This window comes from Chrysochloris asiatica, unplaced genomic scaffold (genome assembly GCF_000296735.1).
Source record: "Chrysochloris asiatica unplaced genomic scaffold, ChrAsi1.0 scaffold00079, whole genome shotgun sequence".
NCBI classification, from domain to species: Eukaryota; Metazoa; Chordata; class Mammalia; order Afrosoricida; family Chrysochloridae; genus Chrysochloris; species Chrysochloris asiatica.
The window spans coordinates 4356161-4367107 of NW_006408597.1; the positions used below are offsets into that span (position 1 = coordinate 4356161).

Sequence of the window (10947 nt, forward strand, 5' to 3'; positions counted from 1 at the left end):
TGCTGTCTGTGATAGGGTAATATCCATACGTTTATAAGGAAGACCAGATGATACCACTTTTACGCACCAACCACTACAGCCAGTGATAAAGTTGAAGAATTCTACCAACTTCAGGGAGCGCTGTGGCTCCATAAAATAAGCACCAGACTGTGAGCCACCAGGTTGGCAATCTGAGCCCACCAGCTGCTCCGTGAAGCAAGGTGAGGCTTCCTGTTCCAAGAAAGATTTAAAGCTATAATTCAGACTCAACACCATGGTACTTGACAACAACCACCATCTTCTTAAGTCTGAAACTGATCAAACAAGCAATCAAGGTGAATGCAATGCAAAATTTGGAAACAAAGAGGAAGGATCATTAATTAGAAAATATGGCTGGAATTATAGAAATGATGCTGGAGATCACATGATAGAACTTGCAAGACCAATGACTGAAAATACCTTTTTGAACAACATAAAAAATGACTTTACACATGGACCTCACATGTGCACAGAAGGAATACACAGAAATCAAACTGACTACATCTGTGGAAAAAGACAGTAGAAGAGCTCCATATTATCAGCCAAAATGTTATAGTATAATTAACAGCCCCCATTTGAATTATTATAGTATAACTAACAGCCCCCATTTGCCATTTGAAATATTATAGCATAGTTTACCCTGCGCTCCCCTTTCCCTCAACCTCACCCAATGGAAAAATAATAAATAAACTTCTTACAGAAAAACCTTGAAGGCCAGAATGACCCAAGGACACCTAACAAACAGGTTAAAACTTAGCCCATCCATACAACCAAGATAAGGGTTTATTGGTGGGTTTACTCCCACTTACAGGATAAGGGTCTGCTGGAATTTACCACCCCAGCTGACAAGACAAATCTGTGTGTTCTAACTGCTCTGTGTTTCTTGTATAAAACCCTGTTCCCCTCCTCACTTCAGGGTGAGAGTGATTTGGGGTTGAGCTGCCACTCTGGCTGCCAGCAATAAACTTTGCTCTTTACTTTAAGTTTTCTCAGTGGAGTTATTTCTGACTCACGCTACCACAACAAAAACATGGCCAGGGCAAACTGCAGGAGAGACCATCAGTTGCTCATATGTAAGTTCAGGCTGAAGGTGAAGAAAACTGAAACAAGTCCATAAGAGCCAAATACAACCTCTTTAAAGTATCAAGAGCAAAGATGTCAGTTTGAGGTCTAAGATGTGCCTGATCTAAGCCATGGTATTTTCATTCACCTCATCTGCATGAGAAAGTTGGACAATGAATAAGAAAAACCAGAGAAGAACTGATGCATTTGAATTGTGATGTTGGCAAAGAATATTCATGGACTGCCAGAAGAACAAACAAATCTGTCTTAGAAGATGTACAACTAGAATGCTCCTTCAAAGTGAGGACGGCAAAGCTTCATCTCTCAAACTTTGGACATAATATCAGGAAGGACTAGTCCTTGGAGAAGAACTTCATACTTGGAGAAGTGGGGGGTTAGTGAAAAAGAGGATAACCCCAACAAGACAGACTGAAACAATGACAACAATGGGCTCAAATGTGCCAACAACTGTGAGGGTGAGTCAGGATGGGGCAGCGTCACTGAGTCACAACCCACCTAACAACATAGTTCATCAACTCTGAAAGGCACTTACTTTCATATTTTAAATCTACCAAATTGAACTGTTAATTGACAGTATCTTAGCATTGGGCCATTTAATTGGCACAAAAACAGCACATCTTACAATATGGCATTTTACATTTGTTGGAATATGATACGGCAACAAATCAGAAAGAACAGGAGCTTAAGAATATAACACTGAAATATCAAATGACTGAATCATGCAGACAAAGTTCCATTCAATTACAGGGCTAATGACAGTGGAAAGAAACTAGAAGTCCAAGACGTGGCTTCTAGTTCCAGCTTGACCACTAATATGCTGTGTGATGTGACTTCAGCTTCCTGGGTCATTGTGTCTTGCTTATACAACAGTGATGATATGCTGTGCCCTTTCCTCCTTTCTGGGTATATGGTAAAACAGCCCTAAGTCACTTTCAGTTGTAGGACCCCTTTTTGCCACCCTAATTAAAATGTATAGATTTGAGTAGTTGATAATACAGAGTCACTATGAACTGGAATCTACTTGACAGCACTTAACAACAACACCCTAAGTAAAGCAGAAAATACTTGATGTTTATCTGTGCTTTATTGACTATGAAAAGGCTTTTTACTGTGTGGATCATGAAAAGATATGGATAACATTACAAAGAATGGGTATTCCAGAACACTTTTTTTGGCTCATGAGGAACCTGCACGTAAATCAAGAGACAGTCGTTTGAAGAAAACAAGGGAACACTGAAAGGCTGTGTTCTTTCGCCATACTTATTCAATCTGTATACTGAGCAAATGATACAAATAAACTAGATTATATGAAGAAGAAAGTGGCAGGACTGGAGGAAGTTTCATTAACAACCTGCGATATGCAAATGATGCAACCTTGCTTGCTGAAAGCGAACAGGACTTAAAATACTGATGAAAAAAGATCAAAGGCCACAAGCCTTCAGTATGGGGGATACACTTCAATGTATAGAAACAAAATTCCTCTCCACTAGACCAATAAATAACATTATGATAAGTAAAGAAAAAATTGAAGTCCTCAGACTGCATTTTGCTTAGATCCATTATCAACATTCAAGAAAACAGCAATCAAGAAATCAAAGGAGTCAAGAGCAAAGATGTCAGCCTGAGGACAAAGGTGCATGTGACCCAAGCCATAGTATTTTCAATAGCCTCATATGCATGTGAAAGTTGGACAATGAATAAGGAAGACTGTAGAAGAATTTGAGTTACCTTGTTGGTAAAAGTACCATGGGCTGCCAGAAGAACAAACAAATCTGTGTTGGAAGAAGTACAGCCAGGATGTACTTAGAAGCCAGGATGGCAAGACTTCATCTCTCATATTTCAGACATATTATAAGGGGGGACTAGTCCCTGGAAAAGGGCATCATGCTTGGTAAAGTGAAGGGTCAGTAAGAAAGAGGAAGCACCCAACAAGATGGATTATCACATTAGTAACAGCAGCAATAGGCCCAAGCGTAGTAACAATTGAAGATGGTGCAGGACCCTGGCAGTGTTTTGTTCTGTTGTTCACAGGGTCACTATGAGAATGAGCTGAATAGATAAAACCTAACAACAACAACACCTTAAGTATCAGGATTGGAGGAAGACTCATTAACAACCTGTAACATGCGGTTGACACAATTTTGCTTGCAGAATGTGATAAGGACTTGAAGCACTTACTGATGAAGATCAAAGACTACAGTCTGCAGGATGGATTACACCTGTCCATTAAGAAGGCAGAAACCCTCACAACTGCACCAATAAGTAGCATTATGATAAATGGAGAAAATAATGACGTTACCAAGGATTTCACTTCACTGGGTCCACAACCCAGAGCCATGCAGGTAGCAGTCAAGGAAACAAATGACTGCATTGGGCAAATCTGCTGCAAAAGATTCTCTGAAGCAAAGATGTCACTTGAAGGAATAAGGTGCCCAGCCCAAGCCTTGGTATTCTTAATCACCTCATTTACATGCAAAAGCAGGGTAATGAATAAGAAAGACTGAAGAAAAGTTGATGCCTTTGAATTCTGTGTGGTGTTGGCAAAGAATATTGACTATACTATGGACTGACAGAAGAATGCCTGTCTTGGGAAAGCAGCCAGAATGTTCCTTAGAAGTGAAGATGGTAAGACTTCATCTCTCATACTTCGGACAGGTTGTCAAGGAAAACCAGTTCCTAAAGAAAAATAAGCTGGGTAAAGTGGAGGGTCAATGAAAAACAGGAAGACCCCCAACAAGATGGACTGACACCTTGGCTCCAACAGTGAGTTCAAACACAGGACGAGGAAGGTGGAAGGATGTTACAGAACCTGCAGGATTTGTGCTGTCATACACGGGGTTGCTATGAGTCAGAAGCAACATGCTGGTGCCTAACAACATCAACCACCTTAAGGAGCTCTGGTAGCATAGTGGTTACAAATCAGGCTGCTAAACTCAAGGCCAACAGTTCAAAACTACCAACTGCTCCGTGGAAGAAAAATGAGGCTTTCTGCTCCCATAAAGATTTACAGCCTCGTAAACTGACTCCGCGGCACATCACCACCACCATCAAGCAACAATATGAATTCTAGTCAATCATATTTCTCAAAATAAAATCCATACAAACAATGATATTGTTGTTAAGTGCTGTCAAGTTGGTTCTGACCCATAGTGACCCTATATAGGGTTTCCAAGGAGCGGCTGGTGACCTTGAGCCGCCAACCTTGCAGTTCAAACCAACTTTGCAGTCGAGTGCACTAACCCGCAGTGCACTCCCACCTACTCAGCACTTCCGCCATTCACCTGTCAATTTGTCGTACTGTAGTTGTTTATGTGTGTTGTTTATGATGCTGGAAACTCTCCCACCAGTATTTCAAATGTTACTCATGGTCACAGGTTTCAGCAAAGCTTCCAGCCTGACTGGGAAGAAAGGCTTGGTGGTCTACTGCTGAGAATTGGCCCGTGAGACCCCTATGGACCACAGCAGAATGGAAGGTGAGTGCTGATGCCGTGCTGGAAGACAAGCCTCCTGGGTTGGAATGCACAATAGCTGAAGCGATGGCTCGAACTCACCACCAGTAATGCAATGGCACAGAACCTGGCACCATTTCCTCCCGTTCTATATGAACCCAGAGTCCTGGGTGCCACCGTAGGATAAACTCCAGATGGCTAACCCCGAGGTCCGCATTTCAAACCCACCAGAGACTCCTCAGAAATCTTAGACAGGGTTGGTAATGACCCTATGAACATCAGAACAAAACTTTCCTGGTCCTGTGCCATCCTCACACTTGTTGCTATGCTTGAGGGCATGAGTCAGAGCCTTCTCAAAGGCAAGTAATGACAACAGTGAGCACCAGCCACCCAACATAAGCATGACTTCCTCTACCCCCACCACAGCCCATTAGGTGGTAGAGCAGCCCCTCTGTTCACATGAGGAAAGTGAGACTCAGGAAGGCTACAGCCCTTGCCTCAAGCTGCACAACTGTTGTTGTTGTTAAGTGCTGTCATGTCGATTCCAACCCATAGCAACCCTGTATAGGGTTTCCAAGGAGCAGCTGGTGAGCTTGAACCACCAACCTTGCAGTTCTAACGACTTTGCAGTCTGATGCATTAGCCCACAGCACCACACCAGGACTCCAAAGTGAGCCAGGGCTAGAACTAGTGCCCCCGGGACTGCAGGGCCAGGCACCTCTTACCTGGCGGCAGCACCTTCATCTCAGTGCTGCGGCTCACTGCCTGGGTCCCGCGGTAGGCGCTGCACGTGTAGGAACCCTCGTCGCTGGCTCCCGTGTTGTAGATTACTAGCGTGCCGTCCGGGGACTGGTGGACACGGTGGCCGTCAGCCCACACAGGCAGCCCATTTCTGCAAGGAAAGGACAGTGGGGTGGCCATCCAGGTCCATGGGCCTGGAGTTGGTGGTCAACCCCTCCCCTCCCTGTGAGGGCAAGCAGCAGATGACCCTTTGCCTCAAGGAAGAGATGGACAGTCTACCGGAAAGAAGCAGGAATGTTAACAAAACACCCACGTGAGGCAAACTCACACCGACTAAGCCCACTGGTCCAGTACTCTTATCCACAGAGGAATCCTCTCATTAACAAAGGTCTTTTAAGCTGTTAAGTACCAGGCCCTGTACAGGGCAAGGAAGCCCTCCCTGCCTTCCGGGCACTGGGTGGGGGGTGGGGGTGCTTGGGGAGCCTTGTCAGAGGTGAAGATGAGTAGGCAGCAGCCGGCTGATGAAGAGAGAGAACCAGGGACTCAGGAGTGAGTGTGAGCCCAGGAGCAAGTGGACACGGGGGCCAGTCAGCAGGGTCTTGGACTCTATCAGGACTTTGGATAGATCATGAGGGCTAGTGAGGGTTTTAGATAAGTTAGAACCAACATGATGAGATTTTGCAAATTCCCCAGAGGGGGCTGGGTCAGCAAGCCTGGGGGAGAGATACATGTTGCGGTGGAGGGCACAGAGCAGAAGGCAGAGGGAGAGAGAGGGCTGTGGGTGAAGGGCAGACGCGGGGAAGGAGAAGGAACCAAGGATGGCAGAGGCTCTGAGCTTGGGTTACTGTGTAACGGTGGTGCCTCCAACACAGGGAAGTTCAGGGTAGGGTTGGGAAGGGTGAGGCTACTGTCCACCATTTTGAATGTGGGGTGCCTATGACACGCCAAGAGAATGGATTTGAAGTCCAGCTAGTGTATCAGCTCTGGGTGGTCCCAGAAACTGCATGTCTACAGGGCTGCCCAAGGGGAAGTTATAGAACAAGCCACCAGGACCTGGAACAGAACCTTGTGAAACACCAACACCTAAGAGACAGGTGGCCAAGAAAACAAACACACGAGGACCCACCAGAGACAGCAGTGTCTGGAGCCCTGTGAGGGAATGTTCCAAGAAGGAGCAAGTGGAAGGCCAAGGAGACCCCAGGGTCACGTAAGGACTGCGGTTGTCCACTGGTGGCCCTGACCAGTCAGTACCCCTGGAGGGGGACGGGGTGGCCTGAGAAGTATGTGAGGGAAGTAGCTGAGGACAATGTATCTAGACAGGGTCAGCAGGGGACTATAGAATGGGGAGTTCTGAGCCTGTTGCTGCTAAAGATCCAGGCGAAGCAAAGTTGAAGAAAGCAACAGCCAGACAGCCAGGGCCCCCGTCAGGAGAGGCTGAGTAGAGCACCAGCTCCCCTCGCCGAAGCCCGTGTCTGCTGGTGTTAGGGTCACAGAAACAGCTAGTGTGTGGCCCTGTCTGGCATGCAGGCCCTTCCCACCCTGCCATAATCTCTCACATACCAACCATGGTGTTTGCTGCTCCCTCCACAGGAATGGCTTTCAAGGCCAGGCTAAAGTCACCTCCCTAGCCAGCCCTGCCTGAACTCCCTACACCGGTCTGGCGGCAGCCCACACTGCTCTCTGAAGATAGCATTTAGGGTCTACCTTGTCTGGAGTGACAAGGATACTGTGTCCTCTCCTGCCCAGGATGTCCTGAGATTCAGATCACCCCAGGATTCCCAGAGCCTACCTAACATTGCAGGGAGGGAGGGATCAAAAATATTTGCTGATTAACAAATAAAGGACCATTTGATCTGGGGTAAAAGACCAATGAAGTTCCCCAAACTGAGTGTAGTCCAGGGGTTCTCATCCTCAGGGAGATTTTGTCCCCAAGGGACATAGGGCTGCCTAGAGACTGTTATAATCATCACAACTTGTGGGGAGAGTACTCCCAGCAGGTAGTGAACCAGGACTGCTGCCAAGCATCCAACAAAGTACAGGCCCCTCCCACAATCCAACTATCAGACTGAGAAACCCCATTCCTAGAGGGCTGTAGGGCTCCTCTGACACCGTATCCAGAGGCTGTAAGCTTTACCTGGACCATCTGATGTTCACACTTTCTCCTGCCACCACACATGACAGCCTGGCAGTGTCCCCTTCCGGCACCGTTACAGTATCCGGCAAGCCCGTGATTGTCAGCTCCCCTGGGCACAAGGGGAGCAATATCAGCCACTGCACCAATCCTGTCACGCCCAGTGCCCCCTGGCCACAAAGACCACTTGCCCTGCTTCCCATGCTCTGCTTGGGACTGTCAGCTTACCCAGGACTCTGAGCTGGACCCACCGCTGGTCTCGGTCCTTCCCGTTGAAAGCAACACAAGCGTAGAAGCCATCATCTTCCACAGTCACGTGGCTGATGACCAGGGAGCCGTCAGGTTGCTGCTGGTGTCTGGGGACAAGCACAGTCAGGTCAGCCGGGTCCAGCCCAAGCGGCAAACATAGCAGAGGGAGCTGGGGGAGGGTCGGAGCTGTCCCTTTTCAGTGGGGTTGGGCCAAAGTCAGTCTACCTTAGGTCCTCTTTTGATTTATTTGAAAACACCTGGCTCTTAGCCTAGAAAATAGACAATCACTTCAAATGTTCCCATAAAAAATAATTCAGGTTTGGAATTCTAGTTTTTGCTATACTCTACTTTGTAGGAACAAACTCGGATTTGACTGTATGTGAAATGTAGGCGTTAAGACTGTTTCTTTGTGTCAAACGGGGTTAAAATAGCCCACCTCTGTGTGGCTGCCTTGTAGGTTTTAGGAGAGAGGACAAGTCTCCTAGTCAGTATGTGGGTTAGGCATTCATCCACAGCCAGAAATGGGCCTGATTCCATTTCCTTCCTCAGCCAGCACCTCTTTTGGCCAGCCTAGGATGGTCGTCTACCAACCACACACTGGGAAACCAAAAATAAACCAAATCTACAGCCATCAAGTCAATTCTCACATACAGTAACCCTATAGACGGTTTTCTAGACTGTCTAGTGATAGAATCCCTCATCCACATGCATAATAAAATGGCTGCGGGCCACACTTTCACGCTCCCTACCAGAACTTCTCTTCCTACTGGAACTTCTCAACCTATCAACTACCTCCACTAATCTCAACCCCTCCTTCCCCCGGCAATACCTCTCTCTCTTTCCTTCCAACCTCTAATAAAGCCTTACACGTGGGTATTTGTGTTCCGGCTCATTCCATCTCACATTTATGGGGCCGAAACCCAGGAGGGACTTTGCCAGGAACCATGATGATCCCCAGCTCTCGGGTTGATCTGCTTCCCGCTGTACCCCCTGAACCTGCCGACCAGACACCCACCCAGGGGCCTTCATCCATTGCCGTTGCTGACTTTTACAGCCACACACCGGTTAACAATCTCAGGGTGAGTGTTTGGGCATGCCTCCCTCTCTCAGGTCCTCTGTGTTGTCAGTCAAGTCTAAGTCCTAGCGCTAGGCCAGACAGACCCTTCTCGGCCCGTGGCCCAGGATTGCTGCTCTCGGGGGACGCCCCGTCAGCTCAATTCCTTTCTCTTCTCTCAGGGGTCTGGAAGAGAGACGAGGACGCTCCTCTCTTTGCCCTTCTCCTCAGAGGCTTCCTGATCCTCACCCTAACTCTCCAGCTCACCATCTAAATCGCCTCACTCCACACCCTTGGGTTGTCCCCTGCGCAATCTTAAGGCACTAGGGCTACAACCTGATATCAAGCCACAGTGCTTACTCTTTCTGTATTCAAGAAAATGGTTCCTAATGGCCGGAGAATGGTGCCTTCAATTTTAACATCCTTCATGACCTTGATAACTTTTGTCAGCACAGTGGCAAATGGCCTGAGGTCCCCTACGTACAGGCTTTCTTTTCTCTCTGTTCTCATCCTTCTCTCTATTGGACTTGCTCCCCTTCTCAAATCCTTCTAGCCCATGAGAAACCACTCCCAGACGCTTCCTCTTTTGACCCATCAGACCATGTCCATCCCCCACTTGCACTCCCCTCTCCACCGCCTACCTCCTCTTCCCTCTCCTTCTCCCCATGGCTCGGTTCCACCACCATCTAGTGGTCAAGCCTCACCTACTCAGCTGAACCCTCCCTCTCCACCACATACTTGGTCCTGAGACCACTCTCATCGATCCCAATACCCGCCACTGCCTGCACCCCTGATGCTATTACACAAGGTAACGGGCAGAGGGCATTGTCTGGGTCCATGTTCCCTTTTCCCTATCTGACCTCTCACAAATCGAAAAGAGGCTAGGAAATGTCTCCTCTGATCCAAACACCTACATCAAAGGAATTTAGATACCTCACTCAATTCTATTACCTCACCTGACATGACCTCTACATCACTCTCACTTCTGACTTCTGACGAGGTGCATGCTATGAGCAACGAAAAGCCAGTGGGAGCTCAGGCAGTTCCCCCAGAAAAATCCCTCTTGGGATTATCAACCAGGCCACGCCAATTGTGGACTTAGAGATCATATGATTCTTTGCCTTGCAGAAGGCTTAAAGAGAACTGCTCATAAAGCAGTCAACTACAGATGAGAAATATCACCCAAAATTCAGACGAAAATCTGGCCCAATTTCTATCATGTCTAATGGTGGCCCTACAAAAATACACCAAACTAGATCCAACATCCCCATGACATAACATATAGGCATAACAGTTATGAACACTCATTTCATCTCTCAGTAGGCCCCAGACATAGACAAGGCGAAATACCTGTTACGGGGTTCCAGACCAAAGAAGGGGTATAATACCCTTTGGGGCACCACCCGGGCCCTGATTCAAATGTAACTGAGAGGGTCATTGGGCAAAAAAACTGCCCTAGCCCTCATCCTCCCCATGGCCCATGCCCTGCTTGCAAACAGGAGGGACATTGGAAGGTTGATTGCTCCTTTCTCCAGAGAGGGAAGGGATCAATAGCTTCAGTCCCACCAAGAGAAGGAGTTTGCTCTACCACAGCTTCTAGGACTGGCCACAGAGGACTGAAGGTGCCCGGGATCGCCGCCCCTACGGAAAAAACTCACAGAGAACCCAGAGTAATGGTCCAGGTTTCAGGTAAGCCAGTCTCTTCTTTTAGACACCAGAGCCACTTACTCAGCTCTATGAGAATACTCAGTGCGGACACACCCTACCCCTACATTAATAGTTGGGGTTGACGGAGTCCCTACTCAGCCCATCATCACAGAACCCCTAGCATGCTCACTTCATGATACCCCATTCACACACGCCTTTCTAGTTCTACCCAAGTGCCCCACACCAATCCTAGGATGAGACATTCTAGCCGAGTTCAAATCCACCCACATATTATACCCTATTAAAACTGCCACGCCTTCCTCAGCCCCTGGCTTGTTCTTGCTGTACGCTGCACCAGATTCCAAGCACTGGCTAAAGACCTCTCTAACCTCAATTTCTCACCCAGTACCCTCCTTCAATATGTGGATGACCTACTTTTTAGGTCTCCACACCACCTCCAACATCTACTCACCCACAAAGCAGTCTCAGACACCTTCACACTTTCAATTATTCCATATGGTTTTCAAAGAAAATCCCAACTTTAAATTAGAATCTTGCCCCCCCCCCGCCCCCCC

At 47.5% G+C, this 10947-nt stretch overlaps 1 protein-coding gene across 1 annotated transcript in view; it reads right to left on the bottom strand.

Moving 5' to 3' along the window:
- The window catches only part of PAPLN (papilin, proteoglycan-like sulfated glycoprotein), a 54899-nt gene that overhangs the window by 10196 nt on the left and 33756 nt on the right, over positions 1 to 10947 (bottom strand). Inside the window, exons 23-25 of the mRNA XM_006865613.1 lie at positions 7651 to 7778; positions 7426 to 7534; positions 5276 to 5442 (exon numbers count right to left, since the gene is read on the bottom strand). Coding sequence (XP_006865675.1) covers positions 5276 to 5442; positions 7426 to 7534; positions 7651 to 7778 — 404 coding nt within the window. The remainder of the gene's footprint in view (positions 1 to 5275; positions 5443 to 7425; positions 7535 to 7650; positions 7779 to 10947) is intronic.